This window comes from Chelmon rostratus, chromosome 5 (genome assembly GCF_017976325.1).
Source record: "Chelmon rostratus isolate fCheRos1 chromosome 5, fCheRos1.pri, whole genome shotgun sequence".
NCBI lineage: Eukaryota > Metazoa > Chordata > Actinopteri > Chaetodontiformes > Chaetodontidae > Chelmon > Chelmon rostratus.
The window spans coordinates 964,823-990,027 of NC_055662.1; the positions used below are offsets into that span (position 1 = coordinate 964,823).

Consider the following 25,205-nt stretch of genomic DNA (forward strand, 5'->3'; position numbering starts at 1 on the left):
ATGGGAACAGCGGTGTCCAAAAGGAAGAATCTGAGGAGAGATGCGATATCGTCCGTGGCTGCCAAAGTTCGGTGAGTGTGTCCGCTGGGGTGCAGACCCCTGCAGCGGCGTCTGCTACTTCAAAATGACCAAAGTACATTATTACTTTAACATGATGTAAGACACATTTTGGTACGAAGTACAAGAGAACATTCAGTTCAGTTTACGCTTCCCAAAATGATGCATTATAATTACAGTCGGCTAATAATCCCACATGAGCGTGCTCCTCTGCTCTTTTCACACTGTTCGTGCTTGACTTTTCTGTCAGTAGATTCATAAAAAAATAAAGAAACTTTTCTACAAGCTCCTTATCTTATTTTTGTGATTTATGTGCGCTTAAATGAGGGACGCCAGCTCTAGCGTTCCTCAGGAAATTAGGAAGTGTCCTTAATATTTTGCGTAATGATAAACGCAAACATTCAGAATAGGTTTAAACTACTAAAAAAATACACAAAGCTGTTTGCTGCATTTAATATATCATGTAGGCTACTAGATTTAAAGTAATTATTGAACATGTTTGGCTGTTGTCTGGCTTGACTCAAAGATTCGTATTTGGGACAAATTAGCCGCTACGTTTTTTCTGCATTTTGACCTTAAACCTCTAATCACACTTTGCGCAGTAGTGTTTATGACATCCCCTGGGACTCTGGGAAACTGGACATTTGTAACTCTTTTCTGACGTTTTTTAGTCCAAGCAATTAATAATTTATTTAATTGAGACAAAAATCTGCAGCTTAACTTACAGCAAAAGTTGCAGTTACAGCCAGTAAGTTAACCTTTTTTTTCCCCAATTGTTTCACACAGCATTAGTTTTAGACTACACACCATTAAATAAAAATCGGCTTGTGTCAAAATTACTTTCTATCATACTTGTTGTAATTCATCTACGTTTTTGTATATATCCCTCAACATAATCACCTAAACATAATAATTATACATTTGAAATGCTCTCAAATATATAACATCTATCTGGAAAAAGGGTTGATCTGTTTGTCCTAGCATGCTGTATGTCTGTCAGCCTAATGTGTATTTCCTTTGCTTTAGCAGGCATGTCAAACTGATTCCATAAAGGGCCGTGTGGCTGCAGGTTTTCATTCCAACCAAGGAGGAGCACACCAGGCTGGAATCAATTAATCAGCTGATTTCAGTCTTCAGATGATAACTAAGTGATTCCTTGATGTTGATTGGTTGGCCTGGTGTGCTCCTCCTTGGTTGGAAGTAAAACCTGCAGCCACACGGCCCTTTATGGAATCAGTTTGACATATGTGCTTTAGTGATATGGTCATCCACGAATTTCCATCTAGACTCACTGGACTTGCGACGAATCCCGATGACATTTAGCGTTGAGTGTTTAAGTCATGCCATGAAAAGTCTTTGTGTCATGGGTGTCAGATCACTGTGTTCTCGGTCAGAAGACTGCGAGATGACTCATGTTCTGTGGTAGAAGATGCGGTCTATGCCACCCACTTACTGACCTTAGAAGGCAAAATACAGACGAATCAAGCACTTCTGCTCTCAGTTGTGTGCATACACCTACTTTCTTCCTTAAATGCTTGATACTGTGCAAAGACATTGTGCAGTGAAACAAATACACATGTGTTCAAGCACAGATCGTATGACCTTTGCATCTACTTACACAGTCATCACCACACTGCCTTATGCACACATTCTTCTACTTTACATGCTTATTACCTATTTCTCTACCTCAATCAACTTTTCATGCTTCATCTTTAGATTTTCATCCAAAGGAATCAGTGTGTGGGGAAATAATATACAGTGGATTTTGAAAAATATAGCAATATGTACACTACAGTAACATCTAGACTAATTTTTGTGGGATAGTTTTCATGGCCATGACATGACAAAAGGCAGCCAAGCTAAATCAAGTATAGCAATTAGAAAAAGGGATTCTGGTAGTCCACTGATCAGGTAGAAAATACATATGCACTAGGGTTGTATATCTCCACCACTGAGGCCGATTCGATATGCATCTCGATGCGCTGACACCGATACGATACAGTTACGATACACTGAAGCTCCCATCGATACAATGCGATACGATTCACTCCTGCTCACGATGCGATGCGATTCAAAAATGATTTGATAACGATATGACTTAACTATAAAAGGATGTTTCGATATGATGTGATCATTCAATACAGTTAGTTGCAGTATGAGAGAGTAATAGTAACATCAGGTTTTTTTACCTCAATAGCACAATTCTGCTTTACTCTCTGTATCGATTTGAGGGATGTATTTAATATTTGTTTTTTTATGGAGTAACCAATAAATCATATTTTAAAAAAGACATATTTCAGTAGACAGAGCATTCAATTGTATTTATAATTAGCACTCCTAACTCCCAATTATGTTCTCTGTCTCTATAATTATACAAAATGTATAAAACTTCACAGTTAAACAGTTTCAGAAAGCACAGTATTAACAATGTGCATAGTGCAAATAACATGACCAGCAACACATACTACTGTCTGCCAGAATGATCGTTTCAGTAAGTTGACTGATTTCTTACAAAGAATGAAAATCAAATAACAATGTTTTACAGAATCAAGTGTAAAAAAAATAAAACTATAACTGGCAGCCAGTAACAGCTGCTGTAAACAATACTCTCACCAAGGGGCTCAAATAGAGGTATTTCTTGTCCATAGTGCTCCTGTGTATTAGGAGGAAAACGTATTGGTGTAATTTCTATAAGAAACTGAACATGTAAATAAATAACATTTCCTAACAAGTCTTTCTTAACTGCTCACAATGTAAGCAAAAAACATCAACTACTGGCAATCAAACAATGCCATTTACTGCGAACACCTCACTGATTTACCTCATATGGCTTAGTTTCAGGTTTTTCTTTAGAAATATTAACAGGTCTACATGTTCTGGGAATAGCAAACTGCGCTGAGCAGTCACTATTTTTTTTTATTCTGCTTGTATTCATCTTGTGTTATTTGTGTTTTACCCGCAATGTTAAGTGTCACTAAGTGTTGTGAAAGGCGCTTCCAAATAAAATGTATTATTATTATTATTATTATTATTATTGTTGTTGTTACTATGCCACCAGCGGTACTGAACACTCGTTCAGAGGGAACGCTTGTTGCGTCGTGCTGCCGACGTACTTGATAGCCGCACGGCATTGTTTGCAAATTGCGTGCGTCTTGTCTCGCTGACCCCCTCGCTTAAAAAAAAACAAACAAAATATTGCCACACGTTTGATTAATGTGTCTTTTTTGATGCATTAAATATCTCGTCGCAGCTATCGTCTTTCTCGTTTGCCTCGTTTGTCTGTTGTGTACAACACCTGCTTGCGTCACTGCCTGGGGACGCGATGGTGCATTCAGGTTGCCTTGAAAATACTAGAACATAGATAGAAATAGTCGATTTAACAATGGGATTTGCCGGTGTAGACAGGCTAGAAGAGATGCACCGCAAATTCACCCGTAAATTATATCCGATGCACGTTCATTCTACCGGTGCAGTCGCATCGCAAACGTTTATATCGGACCACCGATACGAATCGGTGAATCTCCACATCCCTAATATGCACATGACTTTACACAACCTTTGGCGCCTCCAAGGGACAGGGAACAGGCAAAAATGAGAAATAACATCCAGTAGAGGGGAGGGGAACTTGTGGAGAACTGGTTAAGCTTCTTGGTGATTGTTGCTTAACGACACCTAACGCTGTTGCTTTGCTTCATAATGTTGTAACATTTATCCTTCATTAGGCAGCATGAAAACAAGTAGCTATCATTTAATACTCTGTCAGCCACAAGTCACATTACAACACCAAAATCTACAATATGTGTCTGGTGTCCTACCACAGGGAGAGAGAAAGGCGGGGTTTCCTAAAAGCTGCACTTTTTTTGCATTAGAGATGCAACAGTAAATTTATTTCTCATCTCTGCACAAAAGGCACGAAAGCAAGCATCATTCTTTTTCATGTTAGGAAAACTGTGCACTCAATGTGCTGGCAGCCTGAATTTGTGCAGCCTGCATAAGCACAGTATAAGTTGCTTCATGCAAAATGGTGAAATTCAAATCAAACCTAATGGACTTGTAGTGACTATTGGACAACTGCCCAGACATCAGTTGCAGTGTGAAGAAAAGAACCTTTTTTCCCTGCATTGCTCAAAATGCTTACTTTCCAGTTGAATTTTGGCTTGCAAAACAAATCAAGTTATGTATGTAATTTTCAAATCAGAATTTTCTACAAAACACAGAAATTAGGAACTGATTTCAACCCACACACAACTCTTTAAGCTGTCCAGATGAGTCTAGATGAAAACTTAGTGTGTGTGATCACCGGTAGAATTATCTCTGCAGAAGAAGTCACAAGTGCAATTTAAAGTGTCTTCAACAGCAGAGAGCTGTCTTTCCTGAGAGTGCTGTGAAAGCCATATTGGATTGTTTCCCTCTCTCATCCCTTTGCTGTTCTTTGGTAGACTGAATCACACACTAGCCAGGTGGCCAAACATAAGCATGTTATGAAGAGTTTACTGAGAACACCGCAGGATTTCAGTCTATTCAGCAAGATACTCAAGTTGGGAATTTTCAAATAAATCCATCTGTTGAAAACATTTGATGTTGTGTGAGCATTAAGAAATTGGCGTGCATCGTCAATAATCAGGCCAACACTTTCTTTAATACACCAAGAGGCTAGTGTGAAGAAAAAGGAAAAGGTTAAAAAGGTTGATGAACATCTTGTTAGCCTCCAGGGTCTCTTTGTCTTTTACTGTGCACTTAATTGTGTTCTTACATCTCATTTTTTAAGGGAAGTTTCTTTTCTTTTATGCACTGTGCCTGAAGCACTTAGTGATGGCCCAAACTGCCTCCCTGCCCCATTTATGACAAATCTTTGTAGCACACAGCAAAACCAGACTGTCTGCTTTGATCAGCCAGTTGATATAAAAGATTACAAGCACTTTAGGGCTGATGTCACAATTAATATTTCAAGAATGGTTGAGTCACATCTTACAGGAATTGCATAGCACAACAGTTTTCAGGCAGTAATAGTTTCCACTTTGGTGAATATGTGATTTCATGGTCTCTTTCCCACAAAACTGTGACCAGCAGTGACCTCATCAGTGCACAGATTAACAGCACACAGTCCAGTGTGGCTATCAGCTATAAAACATTTCTTCAGCCCCCTCTCTAAAACATAAACCTGTCAGAGTAGCCATGTCTGAGGCTTTGGCGGCTAAATATGACACAAACCGACAGTGCTGATGGATGATATTTAGTGTTTCTAAGTGTGTTATGGCATATTGGCTTTATTACAGCACATTTAACACAATTAAGAGAAACTTAAAAGATGAGAGATAGGTATGCCAAATGGATGCAGCAGACAGGATATAATAACATGGGCAATTCAGCCCAGCATACCCATGAATTACATAAACTTGTAAGGGAGCATTACAAGTTTACCACACTGTTGGTTAAATTCCTCTCACAGCACTGCAATCATTTTGCAGCTCAAACATTTGACATTGAATGATATTAAATGATTAAATTAAATTTAATGATAGTAAAACCTCCAAGATATCAGAGATGGAAGTCAGTTCCTAGTCTGCTTTATAAAGGATCATTAATTCATCTAGGACCACTGCCAACCTGCAGTGATGACCAGAAGGAATTGCAATGTCAGTGAAGCTCCACCGATACTGTCCCCTTGAGCTGATGGATCCTAACATATAAATGACATTTTAATTCTAGCCACAGCTAAAATATAAGTAGATTAGTGTGCATATTATAGAATTTGAAAATACCCATAGTTTTTGTGCTTGTCAGTGTGCGGGTGTGTGTTCTGTTTATAGGGTTTTGGGAGTGTCTTGAACTCCAATTGGTGACAAGAGAGTTGGGAGACAACTTTTGAAAGCCACAAAACTCATAACTGGCCCACTCTCCAGAGAAATATGTTATGGTCATTTTGTGCCAAAGGGAAATATGCCACTTACCTAGTCCCCCTTTCATAAAGCCAATATCAGCATAATATGTCAATAGATCAACAGAGGGGTCATGAGCAAGTATCCTGCCTCGTCTCTTTAGATGAGATACTTTACATGTATTTTTTTCCCCCTAAAGTACATATTGATGAACCCATTTTCAGCCTGATATTGCCTTTTTTGTCATTTGAGTGTAGTGGAACAAGCGGCTCTCAATGAAGTCATCAGCCAACCTTCCCAGTTTGTGTTGTGCAGAGATATGCAGTGATAGGATGGAGGAAGACACAGACAGATGATGTATACAGGCTGAATGGTGGTGTGTAAATCTTAAGTAGAAAACTGAATTGGTGCTGCCACTTGTTCTTTCCTTTCTTTTCCTTAGTCAGTTTATTAATCAACTGATCAATTAAGAGCAAATGAGTGAATGTCATTTTTATCATTGCATCATGCATACTGTATGCTTGCCTATCTTAACAAGACACCATAAAATCGTATACACTATGTTCAGAATGCTGCATATACATTTTCAAACAGCATAACAAACAGTCCAAAATTAAAGAAAACACATTCGAAAAAATGCTCACAATCTCATTTTCAGAAATTGGGGCTTACAGCAAAATTCATAAATCACTGATGAAACATATGCAGGATGATAAATTGTAATAAAGCTGTAAAAGTTGAAATACTGAAAGAAGTCCTTATTACACCATGGGAAGTGAGTTTAAAACAGAGTTTAGTGGCATTTTAGAAACATGAGCTATTGCAACGCTCTGTGACCTAAATGTACACATTAGAGTCTCATTAAAATACCCCCTCGTCTAAAAACCCTCTCATTTTGGTTTTAGGCAGAAATATGGGTTAGGAAGTAATATGAAATTATTCTTTGAACTGTTGTTGTATGTAATGAATTAATTATTAGGCAATGAATCTAACTGTTGTCCTACTTTTTAACAGGATCAGGTTCAGTAGAGTTTTACATTTTGATGACAAAAATAAACAGATGCTATTAAAGTCCAGTGAATTCAACTGTATTATTTGTACTACTACAGATATGTAGTTTTGAAGATGACTATCAAAACTACCCCCCCTCTCTCTCTCCCTCTCTCTCTCTCTCTCTCTATATATATATATATATATATATATATATATATATATATATATATATATATATATATATAGTGCTCACTCAGGCCAAGCACTAAAACTTTAGAAGCAGTAATTTGGTCCCTTGTATTGCACATAATCAAATTTACTAGTGTTGATTTTAAAAGATCCTTCAAATGAGGTCTGTTTTTTTTTACATCTGTCAGATGTGACATATTTAGATTTTTCCACATCTTTTAGAATTACTTGAATTGTTTGTAAACCAGTTTATCTTAAAGTCACCAAGAACCAGGGTCTCTGAGCAAGTAAGTCTGCTGATTTATTTGCACTGCAGATCAGCTGAGGGTGGTGTGTATATACCCACCATGTCAATTGAATTATCACTTGTTAAATTTGACAGCAGTACATTTTCAAAAAGAGGTATAGTGACAACATTTTAAACAGTTACAGATAATGTGACTTCATATATATATAGCCACACATGCGCTCTTGTACAGAACAGACACCAACTCTGTCTATTCTGGACAAGTTCAGAAGAATCATGTATACTCTGTTTAGGACAGTTTTATTCAGAACTAGGATATCAGGGTCAGTCTTTGATAACAAGAATTTTCAGGTCATCTAATTCATGTTGATTACACTGACTTGTGATATTTAATAGCATCAACCCCATACAGTTTCTAGATATGAAAGCATGTGGGTTGAATATGACTTGGCCAGAGTCACAGGAGGGCTTACTCACAAATGGCAACTCAGAGCTTGTTTGGAGTTTGGGTTTTATGATTATTAAAATCTCAGGGTTACAACTTGTAGAAATAGAGTGGCAGTATTTATAAGGGCCATTAGTGATCAGTACAGGAATGTCAAACACATGACCAGAGATTTACACTGCAGGACAAGATGGGTTCTGAATGTCGTACCTTCATGTGGTGAATGCTTTGTTTATCGATTTATCGAGATCCTACATGATTTTGGTGGAGGCAATCATGAATAAAGAGATCCTTTCTGTTGTAGAAGTGGTGAGGTTATTCACGTAGGGGATGTTTCTGGTACTGCAGCTGCAGCAGGTACTCCCAGTGGAAAGACCGGAAATCTCGACGGAAATAAAGAGAAGGAGAAGGGGATGCAGAGCTGGAGCGAAGAGCCAAGAGAAGAAAAGATGGTATGAACCATCCATACCATTGCTTACTATGGGGAGCATGAGATCTCTCCCTGATAAGATGGAAGAGCTAACGCTGCTAACCAGACTGCAGAGGGAGTGCAGCAGTAGCATCATGTGCTTCACAGAGACGTGGCAGAATGAACTCACTCTTTACACGCGAGTTACTTTGGACAATTTTCAACTGCTGAGAACAGACAGGAGAGCAACAGAGTGCGGTGAGAGGAAGGGTGGGGGGATAGCAGTGTTTGTGAACAACAGATGGTGTAACCCAGGACACATCAGTGTAAAGGAGCAAAGCTACATTAGAGACATAGAGCTGCTAGCTCTTAGCATTTGGCCATAAAACCTCCCAAGGGAGTTCTTGCACGTCATCACAGTAACGGTGTGCATCCCCCCGTCGGCTGATGCTGCAGCAGCATGCATGTCCTACACACTATGGTCTCACAGCTGCAGACATTGCACCCCCAGGCCCTCCTTCTCATCTCTGCAGACTTCAATCACGCTTTCCTGTCCTCCGCTCTCCCCACATTCACCCAGTATCTTGAATGCCACACCAGACACAATAGAACACTGGACTTACTTGTCAAATTAATTGTTTTTTTTTTCTTTTGTTGCTTTGAAGTGTATATATGACTGAAATAAACTAAGTAACTAAACTAAGTAGCTAAACTTACTGTATGCAAACACTACAACACTTACAGTTCTTCATACTTGCCCTGACTGGGTCTGTCTGATCGCAACCAATCTTTCCAAAATCTCCATTTTGCTCTTGCAACTTTTCCTTACCCTCCCTTTTTGCCTTCATCCTGCCTTTCCCACTTTATTTCCCTCTCCCTGTTCTACACTAGCTTTTGGGATGACACATACAGCAATAAAACCATGTTTCAGGGACAAGTCATGTCCCCATCCTGTGCTGACCAGCTGATCACACAGGTTTTCAACAAATCACTGGAGCTGTGTGAAGTTCCCTCATGCTTCAAAGGTTCCATAATAACTGGTGCTAAAACAATCCTCCATCTCAGGATTACATGACTACAGGCCTGTCACTCTGACTTCTTTGGTCATGAAATCCTTTGAGAGACTGGTGTTGACTCACATGAAGGACAACACAGACCGCCTGCTGGACCCCCTGCAATTTGCCTTCCAGACAAACAGGTTGGTGGAGGAAACTGTCAGCATAGGACTGCACTACATCATGCAACACCTCAACCACCCAGGAACATATGCAAGGATCCTGGTTGTGGGTTTTGTTTTTGTGCTCAGTACCTGACCTATGTCTGTGCTCAAGTGATCCCAGTTACCTACTCTCGTCTGTGCCCTGCCTGTCTACGATCCCTGTGAGCCCCCGGTATTTGAACCATTGGCATTTTAAGTGATCTGCTAATAATGAAACCTGTTTTATTGAACCATGGTGTACAATAGTGGACAGAAGGTGGAATAAACAGCACAGCACAAGACAACAGAGAGAGGCTCAGAGCGCTGTCGAGAGTGCAAACGTGTTCCTGACTGGCTAGCATGCTTGTGGGTAGCTGGCCAGCTACAACTGTTCAACAACTAGCCCCTTGTATGAGGTGGCAAATCGTTACATCTCATAGCTTGCAGATCCATGCTTAGAGAGCCACAGCAAAATACTGGCCTGGTGTATTGGCAAACTGAAACGCTAGTCCAACCTGAGACTGGGGCATTGCATTCAATACTTAATATCAGGACTGGGCAGTAATTAAGTATTATATCCAGTCAGTTTTTGTCACCAATCATAGCAAAACTAAAACTAACCAAATTTTAAAGTTTAAAGTTTTATTTGACGTATATAACGGATTTGGTCTCATGTAATGAGCAACTGTGAAGCACATTGCTTGACACATTAGTGTATAGCAGCAGGGCGGTAAAACTGCAGTCTTGATTGACTTTTTCCATGTAAGCTCTTCCTATACAAGTTCAGTTCATTTGCTTGACGTACTGCAACGCTTCATCCTCCACAAGCATGGCATATTTTGACATCCCTTTTCTCTCAGTAGCATATGGAAATTTATTTGGAAGGAAGCAGGAATTCAAGGAGATAGAAGGGAGATGATTGCATTTTCTTCCTTTGTGCCCTCCCTCCTCCTGCTCTCTGATCATCCAGGCTGGGAGGGGAGTCTTCACTGGGAGTGCTGCTGCTGCTGCACGTGCTGCCCCATATTTAATTACTTAGAGTGCTGTACAATTGTGGCATATAGGCCACAGCAACAGTGCACTGCAACATGTGCAGCCCCCCTGAGATTCAGCCCTGTGTGCATGTAGAGAGCATATTGTATGTATGTGTGTAGCCTTTTTTTTTGCTATGCACACTCCAATAATGTGAGGCTCTGTCTATGTGTGTGTGTGTGTGTGTGTGTGTGTGTGTGTGAGTGTGCATGCATGCATGTGTGTGTGTATGGTGTGTGTGTGCAGATGCCAGTTGGAGTGAGTGGGAGTAGAGTGTTTAAAGGTTTTGCTGTTGCTCTATACGTGTGTGTGATTATGACATGTATTGTAAAGTCTGTGTGTGTAGTATGTTTGTGTTTCAGCAGGCTGAGGGTTAACCGCTGCTCTTGATGTTTTTACAGAGCAGCCAGAGCGTTCGGAGAATACCTGTCCAGTACCAATCCAGATAACCACAACGGAGCAGGTAGGTTGCACGCATTGTGCGCGCGCACACACACACACACACACACACACAGTAGCAAAATTCCTGTCTGTTTCCCAGTATACATATTATCCTTAAAATCGGCATTAGAATATAACCTCACTTTTGGAAGGAAAACACAGTTCATGAATAATTATCGGGTACTATGTCAGCATTAAGGCCCTCGCACATCAGCATTTAAAACAGCAAAATTTCACAGTAAAATCAGTTCATTTCAGTGGAATCACACACTGAGCTGACAGAAGCTTGTGCAAATCTTTCGTGTTTAACAAAAATTACATAAAAACAACACCCACTCCCATGAGTTTACGCTTACTTATGGCGATCTTCCATGACCCTCTGTTTGCCAAAGCCCCTCGCTGAACCAGCTCATCAATTTCCAAATTCTTCTAATTATTCTCATTGCACTTTTCTATCATTCAGCCACCTCTCTGCTTTCCCTTCTAGTCCTCCAAAATGTTTTATGGCTTGCAATGGTTTACTACTCTCCTGTCAAAGCCTCAAATCCCAAAGCACAACAATCTCTATGTTGATTCACATTTATGTTTTAGGTGTTGTATTTGTCTCATACTGATTCATGAAACCTTTATAAATTATGGACAACGTGATTTATCTGGCACTTTGTGTTCTTTATTGGTACTTTTGTCCTTCTCTCTTTTTCTGTCCCTATTTCTCCAGATCATCTATTGTCTGACACCTTTGCAGGCCAGGACAGTGACTCTCCAAATGTTAGCCGCTTGCATAACAACAATCTGCCACCACAGAGCCACTGTTTGTCCATAGATAAATCCAACCAGTCCACCCAATCCAAATCCAGTGCGCAACCACAGTGTCAGCCTCAGGTCAGCACCCTTCAGGCTCAAGCTCCTTCGGGACCCTCCAAACGTCGACTCTCTGTTGAGCGCAGCTTCTCCAAAGAGGAACCCCCAGGTGCCAGTGACCCAGAAGGAAGCATCGTGGTGAAGCCAGCCAAGGTTTACACAATCACCAGGGAAGGGGGGATGACCCTGGGGGGCTGTGGCAGTGAGGAAAACCTGGAGCTGGAGGTGCTGAAGGTCTCCAGGGAGCAGCCTTTGTCCCAGGCTGCTGCCAATTACAACCCGTCCATTACCAGCCAGTTGTCCGCCACAGGTGCCCGCAGTAGCCATCACCGTAGTAGCCATCGCCACAGCAACCATCACCATACCCACCAGGATCACGTAGGCCGATCGTTATCTTCACAGCCACTGCAGAGCTCAGGCAGTGCCAACAATATCCGGGACTGGGGGCTGATGAGAGAGGGGTCACAGGACGATTACATCCCAGACTGCGTTGCCTGCATTCAGGCTCCCTGTCAAAGCCAGCGCTCCCTGGACCTGGACACCTTACCACGGGATGGAGGGAAGCACCGCAAGAAACTGGAGAGGATGTACAGTGAGGACAGAGCAGCTACTGATGACAGGGGTAAAGAAAAATAAAGAGGAAAATTGGTAGGGGAACGGAATGTATACATATGTCTTCTCAACAGATTTGTGGTTCCTGTCTTCACCTCTAATTTGTAAAGTAACAAGTGTAAAAAAATGATTGTACATGATTTGAAGTGAACAAAACTAAAACAAGGTGTATTTCATCCCATTCGCCTTCAGATGTTTCACTTCACACTCTCTTGTCATTATGCATTCACTAGCCTCCTCCGCTAATTGCAAGGCCCATGTTTGAATGCTCTGCTGGCTGATACCACTTCTTCCTTTTGTTTTCTGTGTTTGCAGAGGACAGTCATAATAGCTGGTTCCCAAAGGAGAATATGTTCAGCTTTCAGACAGCCACTACCACCATGCAAGCGTGAGTATAGCATGGAAATCGGTCTTCACTCCCACTCTGTACATCACAGTGTCTTACGTCACCACCACTGTGCTGATAGATAAGGCTCAACCTTTTCCTCCCAAGACGTACAGCTCAAATGTAGTGTTCTATTACAAAATGAGCATTCATACATTCCTCTCTTGGTTTCACCAAAACATGAAGTTCAACTTGATTTTTGAAGTTTTGATCAGTCTCTCTGAGTTATGGAAGTCAGTGGCTGCCAATACTGAAATAATATTTTCTAACCAAATTGAAATTAAAATTTCCTGCTGATTAAGTATGATGTATTTCAAAATAAATAGATAAAGAAAGAAATGTTCATTTTCATGTTTGTAAATGCATATTTGCTGAAAATAAAAATGAAAACTCCAGTGACAAATAAGTGTGTTTCTCAGCATTGCACTGCCATAATGGCAACAAAAGGTAATTTTAAATTGACTTTTCATTTTCATTTCAAACTGACAGAAAATGTGGATGTAAATGATGTGATGATGATTTGGAAGATTTATTTTTAAATGTGCCTTACTGTTCCGACCTCACTACGTGGATGAACAACACAGGCCCACTCGTGAAAACTAAAGTCTAAACAAAGAACTCAGGACAAAAGACAAGGAAATAGTACGAAAATCCCATTAGACCTTGCAAATCTAAGTGTAAGATTTGGTTTGAATATTGAAGGATATAAGAATCACCGCACCCCACTCTATTGCGACATCAATTTGCCACAAGAGGTGTACTTTAAGTAGCCTAGGCAGCAGTCCTTTAACTTGCCAGACGAGAAGGAAGACACAGAAAAAAACGTTTTCTTCAAGAAAGAGAAGGATAGCTTCTACGCCCTGCTCAGTTTTAATTGATTTGAACTGCACTTTATCAGTTAGACGACCAGTGCCATGGTTGACGAACTCTGACCTGGGTTCGCTCAGTGGGTTTCTATGTGTTAAAGGAATAGTAATCGTGTCTTTCTGCCGGGACTCAGATTCCCTGTGCTTTGCTTTCAGTGCCTCTCCCTCTTTTTCTTTTACCAACCCACACAAACACATCCACTTGCCCTCAGGCACTCTCACACACACTTTAAAGGCACATACATTACATGGTAATAGAACTCAGCTTAGCCTGTCACTCACATGATGTAGCAACTGGCGCTGCCATGTCCGCCATCTTGCCTTCTTCCTCTCCCCCTTATTCGCATGCACAAACACACACAGACACACAGGCATACACACACACACACAGTGTTGTGTCTCCATCATTTTTGCAGACATGGACTTCATTAATTTCCTGGAAAAACCTAACTTTACCCTAACCTTAACCCAAGTCTTCACCCTAAAATTTATTGATGTACATTATAGGGATTGGCTTTTTGTCCCCATAAGGAAGGCAATCCCCACAATGTGATTGTGTAAACACATTTATGTCCCCACAACATGAGTAATACATGTCCACTCATACAAACACACTAATACATCGACACTCACAGACATACTAATGGTGGCCGGGTAAGTGCAGTCGCCTGAGTGTCGTCTGAGCCAAAACCACACCCAGAATCAGGTCAGTCCAATGCAATAGAATACCTTTCAACCAAAAAGGATGACTCTTTGAACAGAACCACAGACTAGGAGTATACTGGTGGGGCCCCGCCCACCCTATACAGGAAGGTATAGGGCGCGAGATGGAGAGTCCAATCCCAAAATTCTTGACAGAAGAAGTGAAACCCGAAATTCTGGTTTCTGTAGGCCATGAGAATTTAGAGACAGGCATAATTCTCAATCTAACCATCGTAGAAGGCAGAACATATACCCACTGTAGTCTGTGTTAAATGATTGTTTTTGAAAAGGCAACACACCACCAACCGTCACCTACCATGATGATGACACCCCTCACTCAACCTCATCCCTAGCTTAAACATTCACACCATATCAGGAACACCCCACCAGTGTGATCGCCCTTCTTAGTGGTAGGATTATCATGGCAGTTATCGCACATGTCATTTACATTCAAAAGCTTCAGGCCAGACTGGATTCCCTCCTATTTATCCTACAATGCTTTGCATACCAGTCCAGTCTCTGCCTGCAGAAGGATGACATGAGAAAAAGAAGGATGGTACCTACACTCCTCTCTCTTTCAAATGAGTTGACTCTTCACTGTTTCTTCCCCCCCTGCAAGAACCAGCCTGTTATTACACCATAGACAAAGTGACACAGTAGTCCCATCATCATCTGAGCTCAGGGAAACACCACACCAGAGGGACCGAAACACATGATAATCGTTCCGAAAGTGATCTCAAGAGGCGTGTGTCCGGACAGAGACACTACTTACTTACACTTACACTTACTATAAGCTTCATTATTGTACAAGCTTTACTGTGTTGTTGTGGAATTAATGGACAGTCCCCCTTAATGTGCACCTCAACTTAAGGAAAGTAAACTTAAAACTCATATTTTTAAGCTTTCTTGGTTCCTAGTTAATGTTCTTATGGTTTTTTCTTATGGCACATTTCTGTCAGGATTCAATGTTTAGTGCATTTGTATTGCATATTTATGGAATATGCTATGTAAAGTTTATCATGAAAATTGGATTAAAATTGTTTTGTTTTAATTTTGTCCTATGTCATGTTCACACAAATGCAAAAGATTTCAAATTGATTGATTTGATTTTCTTAAAAATATTGGTGGCCACAGACTTGCATACCTTTGTCAGTTAATCAATTAATCACTATGTTGCTAGGGCTTGATAGTCATAATAACTCATTTCTATTTTCTCTCTACTGAGCTATCTGCTCCCTGGCATTCCCCCATTTTGAGCTCAGGACTGCGCATAATTTCATTCTTAAGTGGGCAAAACCTCTCTAATATAACACGTTTCTTTTCTTTTGTGGAGCTGTTAGTAGTCATAGAAGTAAGTGAATAAAGACACACAGCTAGCAAGCTCCTCTATTCTTGATTCTCTACCTCTCCATTCCCTCCACTTCCCACTGAAAATTGTGATATGTAAAAACGAACTTGACAGGAGAATGTGTATGCGCCCATACAAACATTTTGGACAAGAAAATTGGCATTGCAGATGGTGCAGTGGTGGTGTGAAGCCAGATTGTATAATGATGCCACAGATTTAACTAGTAATTATAGATCAACGTTGTCACAAACATTCAAACCAGCAGTGTTATTTGTAGCCTATTTGCACATGTAGTAAGCCATAACTATGCCATAAGAACCTTTCATTTTGAAAAGCCAACTCAAATCTTAAATCAAAGACCCCTCAATATTTCATCGGCACTTTTTCACCATCACATTCTCCAAGCCCAGAGCACAGAAGAGAGGGCTAGACTGTTTGGTAACTAAGTGGTGAAATTGTCATCACTGGTAGAAATCCAAAATGATATCTTGCAATACTGTGCATATCACCAAGTCCAAGTTTAGTTTTTACAGTATATAGTTTTTGTGTGTAAAATCACTGCAGGACTGTGCTGTCAGGCACACAGAATGTACTGGGGTCTTCTTCACACACACTGAGACTATATGCATTTTTCATTTGGCCTGAATGAAATGTTTGAATGGCCTACCACTCTATCCAAGCACTCACCTACCCATTCGCACTATACCTATGCACTGAATGTGCATCACTGAAGTCTTTCACAAGGCTAGGTAGATAAATTGCTAAAGCTATAGTGAGCTAGCACAAGAATCAGTGCTGCCAAAATTTTCCACTACTAACATGCTAGCTTGACAGCTGTGAGTAATAGCAAAGTTCATTGTTTACATTAATTATGATAATGTTTGATGTTTTCTTTCTAGGAGGGGTAGTTAGATACAGTTATCGAAGACAGTGATGCACCTCACTCTGTTACAAACCCCATGTGGGCCAACAGACTCTCCTCCAGCAGCTAACCCAGTGGCACAAAGCAAACACCCACAGCAGTCAGCATGAACCCCAAAAATCAACTGGGCACGTAATGTCCATGCTCTGTCTGCAGCGCTTATGAAGGAGCTGATCGCTGTCATTCTAGTTTAATGAGTACAATTCCTCCAGGCCATTTCAGAAGCGTCCCACAAGCCTATCTACACTCTGCTCTGCGAGGGTCTATTTTTGATGGGCATTGAATCAATTTGTACAGAATAGATTGAGCCAGACAGGAAGTCAGACACAGAAACAGTGTAGAGAATCTGGTAAATTTTCAAATTCAAGCACCATGTGCATCAACAATACACAATTAAAACAAAAAAAATAAACCATTTATCTAGGAAACCTACCTACTTATGGTAGAAGCGCAAAAATAAAGGGAAAATTACCAAATAAACACAAGTCAACAAAGCTTGGCAGACAAAACGCTTGTGCTTCTGTTTATTCACAGAGTTGTTGCTTATCTGTTTATTGAAAGAACAGGTCTTCTCATCACTACTCCTCTCCCCAACACTCTGTTGTGGACTCATCCTCCAGCAGCAGTCAGGCAGTGTGCGTTCATGTGTTTGTGAAGCTGCATACTTTGAAAATCTAGCTCACTCTTGCTCAGCTACAAACTCCAGCTTTAAAGATTCAAACAAAACATTATGATGTGAACTTCTGTTAAGAACTTTGGAACTGGATTCAGAAAATAGAGAATGTATGGTGGTGTAGTTCACACTGACACACACATACACACACACACACACACACACACACACACACACACACAGTGTGCTATCCACTCTTCATGACCAGTTAATTATCACCTATCACCCAGATCTTATAATTATGACCCTCAAACAGAAAAAGCTCACCCACCATGATCTTTCCCCTCATTTGTCCCACTCTCCCTCTGCTCTCTATATATGTCAACATGTTTCATCCTTTTTTCCATCTGTTTCCATCTGTCCCTGTCCCTATTAAGGTCAGACTTATATATGGGCCTTAAAATGATTGGCCATCAGTGTCTTTCACCTGTAATATGATGGTTTTGTTACAGTTTGTCTGTGGGCAGTCCTTAATCTGATTTTGATCAGATCAGGTAGGTACAGTATGTGCATTATCATCTATCCTGTACTATCCCTCACTTCTTTTCACCATTGATATTACATTATGTGTATAATTAGACTGACAAATATCCTGCCCTTATTCACTGGTATGAATTTATAGTCAGTTCTTCTTTAGGTGAGTTTCCTTGCTCATTGTATCCCCTGTGAAGGTGAGAACTGTAAAAGCAGCCTCTGATGTGTGCTTGTGGAGTATTTGGCTGGCCTTTTTGCTAACTTCTCTTTTATTTTGTCCTCTCTTCTCCCTCTCCTCTCTATGTGGCGCCTTTCCAAACCACAACTGTAGAATATCGTGAGTAACTCTTTCACTCGCCCCCACTGTTCTTCTTCATTGCTCTTAATTCTTTTCACTCTGTCAGTTAGTTGACATCTTCAACCCTTTTCCTCATGTGGGTTTCTGCTATTTCAGCTATCCTTAACCGCCTCAACCCCAGTGTCTGCTGGACTGATTGTTTGAAGTTATATATTTGCATAATAGTCAACTATGGTGCACAAAAGGTACTGTAGCAGGAATGAAATGAGAATCAGCAATACTCAATTCACTGATTGATTGCATAGGAGTAATTACACAATTACACATTCACACATACACTGAATAGTGGCAGTCAATTGAGTGTTCTTTCTGTATTACACACTGGCACAATGCAGCAGTTGTGTCTGTCTAGATCCATTAGCTTATTTCCATAAGCTAATGATTAAAACCGTATTGGCCAAAGCATAGAATTGCTTCCAGCATATTGGGCTTTTTTCCCGTTTTGGATTGAATTTCAGATGTTTTCAGGTGTTTGACGAATGAAATGATCCTGGCCTTGTTGCAAGCATGTTTGCTTTACTTCATAGAGTGTCCCTTATGGGTGGATTCATCCAGTCCCACCCTAAATGGATGCACCGCAATGAGGCAGTGTCAATTTAAGGATCTGTTGTGGCTCCATTGGTCATCAATACAACTGGCATTCTATTGGTTGGAGAATTATGACAGGGGTATTGCACAAAATCTCCAAGAGCAAGGCAGAAAACTGAGAGCAGACATTTCACAAGCACACAGAAGCCGCCTGAGTGCAAGGAGAAGGGCTGAAGCTGGAGCGTAGGAAACACATGCAAGCAACAACATATCTGAGTGTAAGCATACAGTTTGAGCAGAAGCAGAGCAAATCTAAGCACAAGCCGGGGCTATTTGAGTGGGAGGGCAGCGTTCTGAGAGAAAGCATCACAAAACCTGAACGTGCAATCAATGATTAATGCTCTCAAATTGAAATACCATGCTCTTGAATCAAGAGATGGAAGGAAAAGAGCCCCATATCAGCAAAGCCATTTTTACTGGGATTACATCTAAAGATCAACACAAGACATGCTGAAGAAGAGGATATGTAACAACATGTATTTATATAGGCCTATCGAGCACCAGTGCTGCATTTAGCATTATAAATTAGAGGATAATAATATGAAATTACAATATTACGGTAATTATAGAAAAATAGACACATGGCGAATAGGATTCAGATTAGCAATAAATAAGATATAAACAATTAATCATTTTAAATGGAAAGTTACATTTGAAGAAGTGCAACTTTTAAATCGCACGAGCTGTTTGTTAAAATAATTAAAGTGTGATAGATGAAAGTTTTTTCTTGCAACTGTGAGCATTTAACTTGCTAGTATAACAACTGTCATCAGCAAATTCACAAAACTGTAACGAAAGAATTTAATCCTCTGAGTCTAAATGCATGGCTGTTATCTGATTCTCTCAGGGCCAATGTGTGTACTAATTAAACACACCCAGAGGTGGTGGTTTCTTCAAAATCACAGAATCAGACATAATCAAAGGAACTAGCGCTTAATTTTCCAGTAGTAGCTGGTAGCTCTGGTTTACAGAAGCTTGATCTGTCAGTATGTAAAGCTAACGTTAGCTCAAGCAGCTACACAGCAAAACTGACACAGCATCATTAGTTAGGAGCCATTAGTCAGAAATTCTGAACTCTTTGAGTGGTCAGCAGACTATATAAATACAGTCCATTTACCATTTTAATACAGTCCAGTAATTTTAATAATCAAAAGTGGACAACTGCCACTAACTTTGCAGCAATATTTAAAAACAAAACAGTTTTGAATGTCATGATAATTGTTATTGAATTTTGAGTAATATATCACTGCGATACCTTAATATCTCACCGTGAACTAAACTAGTAATTTTCTAAATTATATTTTCAATAAAAAATAGTTAAGGTTACTTAGACATTGTTCCTACTTATTGGTTTGAAAAAAAAAAAAAAAAAACCTTGGGACAGGAAAATCAGTTGTTCAGCCCCAGCACTTAGCTAATATATCAGGCGCTATATTAGGTGCTGTTGTCAGGCTCTCTAATTCTGGTCATTGTCATGATTTAATTTAAAGTTACAACGTGGTCCTGTATAGAAAATGATACAGCCCAAGCATTTAAAAACCCAAAGAACATATTATAGGCTAACATCAGAAAGGCATTCCCATGTGAAGTCTGAGACACATAACTGCTCTAAACAAACAGGGTTTACCAGCCTACACTGTAGTGTCATTTTTTTCCGGTTGAATTTGGTTACAAACCTGCTGGATTGCTTTATGGTGCAAAAGTGGAAGACGGTTCTCATCTTTCTGCTGATAGCAGATGGTGGAAGGAAAGACAGGCTCAAGAAAGAGTCTCTTATAACATGTTCATCTTTTTCAAGGAGAGGGAACAGAATGTGATGGAGAAGAAAAATGATGTAATAACAGTGCAGAGGCAGAGCTATCAAGGGATGTAGATAATAAGCACTGACGATTGATGAGTTATTTCAGCTCCAGTTTGTCGTCCCTGAGCTCAGCAGCTGTCTGCCTGTCTGTCAGTCAAAACCAGACCGCAGGACATGATTTCATTTTTGACATATGTTGTCATAAATGATCTCATTGTGTCTGACATCCTGTCAGAGCCATTACCGTCACCTTTGGGAAAGGCACTTACCAACTTACAAACTGGCAGAATGAGGAATAATAGACATCAAAATGGGCACACACACAAAAATAATTGTTTAAAATCATTTAAATTATTATTATAAATTATATTAAAGCCTCATAGATCTTTACTACTGTACTAGAATGGCTAATACTGGTGACTTAATGATTTAGCCAAATCTTAATGATGTAGCTAACTAGTGATGTAGCTAATTGGCTAGACAGAATTTCTTGGCTTCTCCTCTCTTCTTGTAGATAACTATCTTGCATTGTGGTCCTGGTGCGTTTCGATATGCACTACTTGAGAATATCCACAATGTCAATTGACCCTGGTGGATGCAATGTCCCTGTGCTGCTAACTCTATCCACCTAGCAAATCTAACCAAACCTCTCACGAACCCTTGTGAAGTTAAAATCCCTCACATTAAACCCCTTTATTGTTGCCCCATCCCACCCCAACTGGAACTTTTTATTTATGCCCGAACCCAACTAAGCCAAAGGGTTTAAATCTGGTAATTTTTCCTAACCTTCATGACATTTCAATCAGGCTTAGTTTAAAAATCCCCCCCAAAACTCAAAACCAAAGTATGAGGACTATACTAGAAGCAATTTCTAAATAAAATCAGATCAGCTCTGTTATTTACCTCTTGGGTCAGTTTGGGTTCAGACAAAAATTTGTTGTTAGGTCAACCGCAGCTTAAACATAAAATTTTATTTAGCCACAAAACCCCTAATGCTTTGACATCCTGGCAGGGCTTTCCGAGGCATTGCTGAGAGAAAGAGGCGAAAAAGAGAGCAGGAGGCAGCCACCATGATGGAGAGGTACCGTGTCCTGGCTGTCCTGTCCTGTCCTGTGTGGTGCTAAACCTATTTTCCACTATTGCATTGCAAAGAAATACCCTTCTTGACACGTCTCATCTTAGTGAACGTTTTGGCTGATTTTTAACCTTATCTCTGTGTATGCTGTACATTTTCAGACTGTGACTGGTGCCTTTGTTTAACCTCAAATGCAGAGAGAAGCAGACCTTCTTTGTCTTTTAAATTATTATTTTTTCGCCTGTTGAGCCACTGTCAATGAAAGTGAACACTTCTAGCACAGGGTCATAATCTGTCCTGTTGCTGGCAGGCTTTTAATTTGAAACATTTATATTTATTGAGTTTCATTGACAGTAATTTAACATCGCTCAACATCTGACACTATTGTACAGATAGAATTAGTTTTTAAAAAATGTGCATCATAATGAATTTACCCTGTATGCTACAATATACCTAATTCCACCCCTCCTCAGTGTTTTTTACTTGCACTTCATTAGCGTTTAAAATGTAGCATTTATGTGACCTATACTGTACAAACACCATTGTACAATACCAATGTCACAGAAAATACTAATTTCTTGACTGAATATAGATAGATCGATAAATCAGTACAGCACATAGAGCTGCGAATGTTGGTGAATACAAGTGAAAATGGTCCTTGACAATTTGACTCACTTCACTCTGCAAAACCTACTAAAAGAAGCAAGCCCACAACAAAAAGTAAGACTACTACTAATGATAATATTCACCATTATCATTATAATCATTCAATCCATTAATGGAAGCTGTACCCATTAAACAACCAAATGGATGGATGGATAGATTACTGAAATACACATCAGGATTTAAGTTCTTTTAAGTTTTTGCTGAAATCAACACTAGCCTCCTAGCTGCTGTAGGCAGCAGCAGTGACAAGAGTTGTGTTTCGTCAGGCAATTGAAATGTGACAAAAAAGAAAAAAACAAAGAAAATGTGATTTGGGCACTTTTCCATAAACTGGTTTAAAGCAAATAAACTAGTCTAAGCAAAGCATAGTTTTGTCAGAAATTCAAACGCCATACTACAACAGCGGAAAACACTTTCTTCTTCTTCTTCTTCTTCTTTGGGTTTTGTAGCGGCTAAAGCTAAACAGCTGATCACTCCTGTGAGCTATGTTCACTATGTCAGAACTTATCCGTCAAAGGTGTTTCCGTCTCCCATTTAGGTCAAAAACTAGAAAACTATGCATATGTCCTCCCTACAATGTATCATGTGAACCCTGTCATGGAAGGCTTGGTGACATGGTGGAAAATGACAGGGTGCAAAGTTTTGAAGAAGAAAGACAATATGGTGGTGGTGATGTCATTGATTACATTAGCCAGTTTCTTAAAGGGGCAGTCACCCCATAATGGCAGGGTGGACAGCAATTTCAGGGACATGGTCAATGCAATAGTGGCTAATAATGCAGATTATGTGAGGAGACATGCAACAATGCTTAAGGTCAAGTTAAAGGCAGATTTTTACAGGGCTGCAGTGATTGACACTCAAAGTCAATGAATCAATCAATATTTGGTGATAAACCTCACATCCACCTACACATGCATCTGAAGATGCTTCTCCTGCATTCACCTTGAGTGAATGTAGCTTTGGCCAGGAGGATTTGATGTCGTCAGGTGGGTCCCAACGTTCCTTGGGTGTTTCAGCCCTCAACCACAACACCCTCCCGGTGGTGGGTTGGCAGTGGTGGCCAAGTCACTGCCCATCTCCTCCTCCTGGTTTCCAGCTCAACTCCTCTCTCCTGCTCCATAACCAGCAAGGGGATCTTTCTGCTGCCTCCCCCATCCTGCAAGCTGCTGCCTTTCTCTCTCTCCCTGTCAATCCAGTGGCTGTGAGCATCCTCCACACTGACTGGGCAGGGAATCCTCTACTTCTGACCTCAATCGGGAACAGCCAGGCTTGCCAACCTTTCCCTTTGCAGTCCTGTAGAAGGTCCTGGTATTTGGCATTCTTTCTTTCAAAGGCCTGTTTACATCCTATGAATGTAAACAGTCCCAATGGGACTGTAAGTTCTATGAGGATGATCTTTTTCGCCTCTTAAGAACACAATACATCATCCGGCCTCAGGGTTGTCTGGATGATCTGGGGGAACTGCTGTTTTCCTCCCAGGTTGACCTTTCCGAAGTGGTTGGCGTCTCCTGCTCTAAGGTGGCAGCAAGTGTCATGAGCACCTTGTCTTGGCGCCACCTGTACCTTCCTTGGATGAGTGCTGTTTTACACCCGGACAGGATGTGTGCCATTAGCCTGCACAGTGGGTTCTCTCTCATGCCCCACTTGTGCAAGTTTGCTGGGGTTGGGAGTGTGTCATATACTGATCTCAGCAGGAAGGAGATGCGGAATGGCTCCAGTCTCCATAGGTCTGCCCAAGAGTTCTTCCTCTTGGGGAGTTCCCATCTAGTCCAGACTCCTTGAGAAGCTAGCTCCACCTCCTCTTGGACCATGGCTCTCCTTTCTCTGGTTCTGGCCTTCCTCCACTGTTGGAAATGTGAGGTTCCAAGACCCTGTCTTCCTGTGCATGGTGGCCACCTCGCCTCCATATGGGCTGTGGTCGTCACGGTAAGGTTGTTCAGGTAACCTCTTATTGGGGGTTGTTGGATGCCTGCCCCAATTTTTGGACCCCGGGCTTCCTTTTCCGCAGCTGTTATTAGGAGGTTCATTGCCATGATGAAGCTGATGGGGGAGATTGTACAGCCAGTTCTGATTTTCTAGACTTATGAAATGGGCTGCCTTGAATCGTAGCTGGATTCCGCCAAAATAGCTGGTGATCATTCCCTTAATGTGCTAAAGGATGTGGAAACAGGCTTTGTCACCTGTTTTGAGCCTGGATCTCAGAATGTCCAAAAGCATCGGGTTGCTCGACCTCTTTGCTCTGACTGCATGAGTTCTACTGAGTTGCACTTCTAAAGCTGGGTACTAGCAAGAGACACATTTAAAAAGTTAGATCTACCCTGCCTGGTAAACACTGATGTCTTTTGAAATCCTCGCTTTCAATTTGTAACCCAGGCCTTCCTTCATAAAATCACTGGGGTTATTTTCTCTTGCTTAAGAAGGTTGCAAAAGAATAGTAGCAGAAAGTACAACTTAGGTCTACACTGGCCTGTTAGGAGTAATTCGATTGTATAATCAAATGATTGGTACCAAAGCTCACTATCAGATAGAGAGTACTGTCCTCTTTGAATGCTAACATGTTTAGCTTGCAGTATGCCTAGTAATTAGGCATTACTCAAAAAAATAACAACATTTGGGTATTTATTTCATATATGAAAAATTAGAAAGAAAGAAACCCATGTAGACAGATTTACGTGATATTTTTTTGTTCACATTATATAAATTAAGCAAGGATTTACGTAATTTCAAGCTACCATCATTGTTTGGAATAAGAAATACTCTTTTGACGGGCAAAAGGTGTGAATGTTTTTTCAGCCAAATGATTATGGTGTTGGTATTTTGTTTTCAGAAAAAATCATATTTTTAGAATGATGAGAGGCACAAAGAGGAAAAAGACTTTGAGGCACTCCATAGCATAATGTAAGCATGTGTGCAAGATGGAGCTATCTACTGGAGACTCAGCTGATTTTGGTGGCAAAACTCACAGCTCCGGCAAGTATTGAGAG

At 40.5% G+C, this 25,205-nt stretch overlaps 1 protein-coding gene across 1 annotated transcript in view; it reads left to right on the forward strand.

Annotated features, from left to right (window-relative positions):
* Positions 1-25,205, forward strand: part of nsmfb (NMDA receptor synaptonuclear signaling and neuronal migration factor b) — a 45,457-nt gene continuing 20,252 nt past the window's right edge. The window contains exons 1-6 of the mRNA XM_041936429.1: positions 1-71; positions 10,851-10,912; positions 11,609-12,373; positions 12,679-12,751; positions 18,065-18,070; positions 21,493-21,561. Of these exons, the coding sequence (XP_041792363.1) occupies positions 1-71; positions 10,851-10,912; positions 11,609-12,373; positions 12,679-12,751; positions 18,065-18,070; positions 21,493-21,561 (1,046 nt within the window). The remainder of the gene's footprint in view (positions 72-10,850; positions 10,913-11,608; positions 12,374-12,678; positions 12,752-18,064; positions 18,071-21,492; positions 21,562-25,205) is intronic.